This window comes from Elephantulus edwardii, unplaced genomic scaffold (assembly GCF_000299155.1).
Source record: "Elephantulus edwardii isolate Elephantulus edwardi_28Jun2011 unplaced genomic scaffold, EleEdw1.0 scaffold00252, whole genome shotgun sequence".
Classification (NCBI taxonomy): domain Eukaryota; kingdom Metazoa; phylum Chordata; class Mammalia; order Macroscelidea; family Macroscelididae; genus Elephantulus; species Elephantulus edwardii.
Window position 1 is genome coordinate 217,813 of NW_006400002.1, and position 2,683 is coordinate 220,495.

The 2,683-nt window shown below is 42.0% G+C and overlaps 1 protein-coding gene across 2 annotated transcripts in view; it reads right to left on the reverse strand.

Annotated features, from left to right (window-relative positions):
• Positions 1–2,238: 2,238 nt before the first annotated feature.
• The window catches only part of LOC102872926 (acidic mammalian chitinase-like), a 51,363-nt gene continuing 50,918 nt past the window's right edge, over positions 2,239–2,683 (reverse strand). For both annotated transcript variants that reach the window (XM_006899287.1, XM_006899285.1), the window contains one exon: positions 2,239–2,606. In XM_006899287.1, the coding sequence (XP_006899349.1) occupies positions 2,338–2,606 (269 nt within the window). In that variant the 3' untranslated portion in view covers positions 2,239–2,337. The remainder of the gene's footprint in view (positions 2,607–2,683) is intronic.

The following is a 2,683-nucleotide window of genomic DNA, read 5'->3' on the forward strand; positions in this document are numbered from 1 at the left end:
CATTATGTCCCTCTCCAAGGACCAGTCCCTCCTTACAACACGTCCAAAGTATGCTAGATGGAGCCTTAGAAGCCTTGTCTCCAAGGAGTTGCCCAGTTTAACCCTTTCCAGGATGAATCTGTTTGTTTTCTTGGCAGTCCATGGTACCCTCAATACTCTTCTGCAGCACCACAGCTCAAAGGCATCATTCTCCTTCTAAGTAGATGGGCTTATTTCCGGGTTCTCAATTCTATTCCATTGATTTGTGTGTCTGTCATTGTACCAGTACCATGCTGTCTTAACCACCACGGCAGTGTAGTAGGATTTTAAATCAGGGAGTGATGCCTCCTACCTTTTTCCTATTTTTAAGGAGTGCTTTGCTTATTCAGGGCTTCTTTCCATTCCAAATGAAATTGGAGATTACCTTTTCCATCTCGTTGAAGAATGAGATTGGTATTTGTATTGGGATTGTGTTGAACGTGTAAGTTACCTTTGGTAGTATTGCCATTTTTCACAATATTGAATCTTCGTATCCATGAGCAAGGGATATTCTTCCACTTCTCCAGATCTCTTTTTGTTTCTTGTAATAATGTTTTGTAATTTCCTTTTAATAGATCCTTTGTGCTTCTGGGTAGATTTACTCCCAATTATTTTATCTTGTGATTAGCTATTGTGAAGGGTATTGTTTTTCTTAGCTCTGCCTCTGTATTCTCTTTGTCACAGTAGAAAAATCCAACTGATTTTTGTATGTTGATCTTGTATTCTGCTGCTTTGCTGAATTGGTCAACTATGTCCAATAGTTTTCTTGCTGAGTCTTTAGGGTTTTCTAAGTATACTATTGTATCATCTGCATAGAGAGATAACTTTACCTCCTCTTCACCAATTTGGATACCTCATAAGTCCTTCTCTTGTCTTATTGCTATCGCTAAGACTTCCAATACAATATGGGACTCAGTTATTCTTAAGAGTGAAAGACAATTGCTTGGTCTCAATAGTAAATTCTAATGAGTGATAATCTGATTTGTCCTCTAACATCTGATGTCTACCATAGTCAATTGGCCAATGCAAGGGAAGGAGACCATGCAGTACTAACATAACAGCTGGTGACTAGAGGTTGGGACAATCTCCCCAGAGAGGGACATTATTAGCACATAAGATGTGAGGACACTCCAAAAGGAGTACTTTTCTCAAAGCTGCCAACCAGGAGCTGCTGAACCAGCTTTAAGTGCTCAGAAATAGAGCTAATCACCTGACTCCTCAGTCAAGTCAAGCACACTGCTTGTTCCCCTAATATGCAAACATTCCTTTCTGACTCCAACCTTCATGCAGATCTTCTCAGGCAAATAGAAATCTGAGGGGCTGTTGGCTGCACTATTAGCTCACACGTTCCTTTGCCATTTTATCCCCAGACCAATCTCTATTTTCAATATAGTAAAAGTTTCCCCTAGTCGTAGTCTTCTAATGCTGCTGTAACTAACACAAGTATGACAGATGGGTAGATAGGTCCAAAGAACAAAACTTTATTTTTTCCCATTTTTGGATAGGAGGCTGGATGTCCACATTAAGGGCAATGACTTTAAGCGAAGGCTCCCTTGTTGTCTGTCAGGGGAAAAGCTTTGTCTCTTAAAAGAGAAAGCCTTATTTCTATAGGCCTTTTGTTCTTTGATTCCTTAAGAGATCTTCATATGGTTATCTTCCAAACTTACCCACACCTTTGCCTCATTTATGTCTGTCTTTAGGTCGCATCTGCTCGTTTTATAACTTAGACTTGATCTTCCATTGTTGTTACTATGTGCCATATGAGCCTGCGACTCATAGTGACCTACGAACAACAACTCTGAATGCTGCCCTATTCTGAGCCAACCCCAATTGCCCCAGTTACAGTGTAAATCCATCTCATCTGGGGTCTTCTCCTGCACTGTTTCTCTACCCTTCCAAGCACGGTGTACTTCTCCAAGGATCGGTCCCTCCTGGCCACATGCCCAAAGTATGGGAGACGGAGTTTAAAAATCCTAGCCTCCAAGAAAATACTTGGCTTCACCCTCTCCAAGACAGACCTATTTGTTTTCTTGGCCGTCCATCTTACATTATTATAGCTTTATTAATACATCAACTACCACCACCACCAAAATTATTCCTCTATTTCCAACGGGGTTATTAGCCTTAGAGTTCGGGTCTCCCAGTGCATAGTTTCTGGGGGCACAATTCAGCCTACTCCAACACAAAAATGACATAAACCTACTGACACCCACGTTTTCATTTTTAATGTTTCATTTTATTGCAGAACTCTTGGTAGGAGCACTACAATATTCTAAGCAAAGGATAATTTTGAGAATTGTAGGGAATGGAGGCACTGGTTTATGCCCAGTTGCAGCAATCACAGCTAGTGTCAAATACAAGGCCGGCCTGGCAGTATTGCTCGTATGTGATCCCATTCAGGCAATGCCAGAAAGCATTTCTGTTATTAGCAACAGGGTACAGCCCGTTGGCTTTGCCAGCACAGAAACCGCTGCCACCAGAGCTGCCTCCAGAGCTGCTGCTTCCGCTGCCACTCCCGCTGCCACTTCCGCTTCCGCTGCTAGGAGATGCTGTTATTGGAGCAATGGGCTGAGCAGGGGCGGTGCAACCTGTAACAAAACACACATGGAAATTGATAAAAAAATATATATTTTTTGTACACACACACACACACACACACACACAC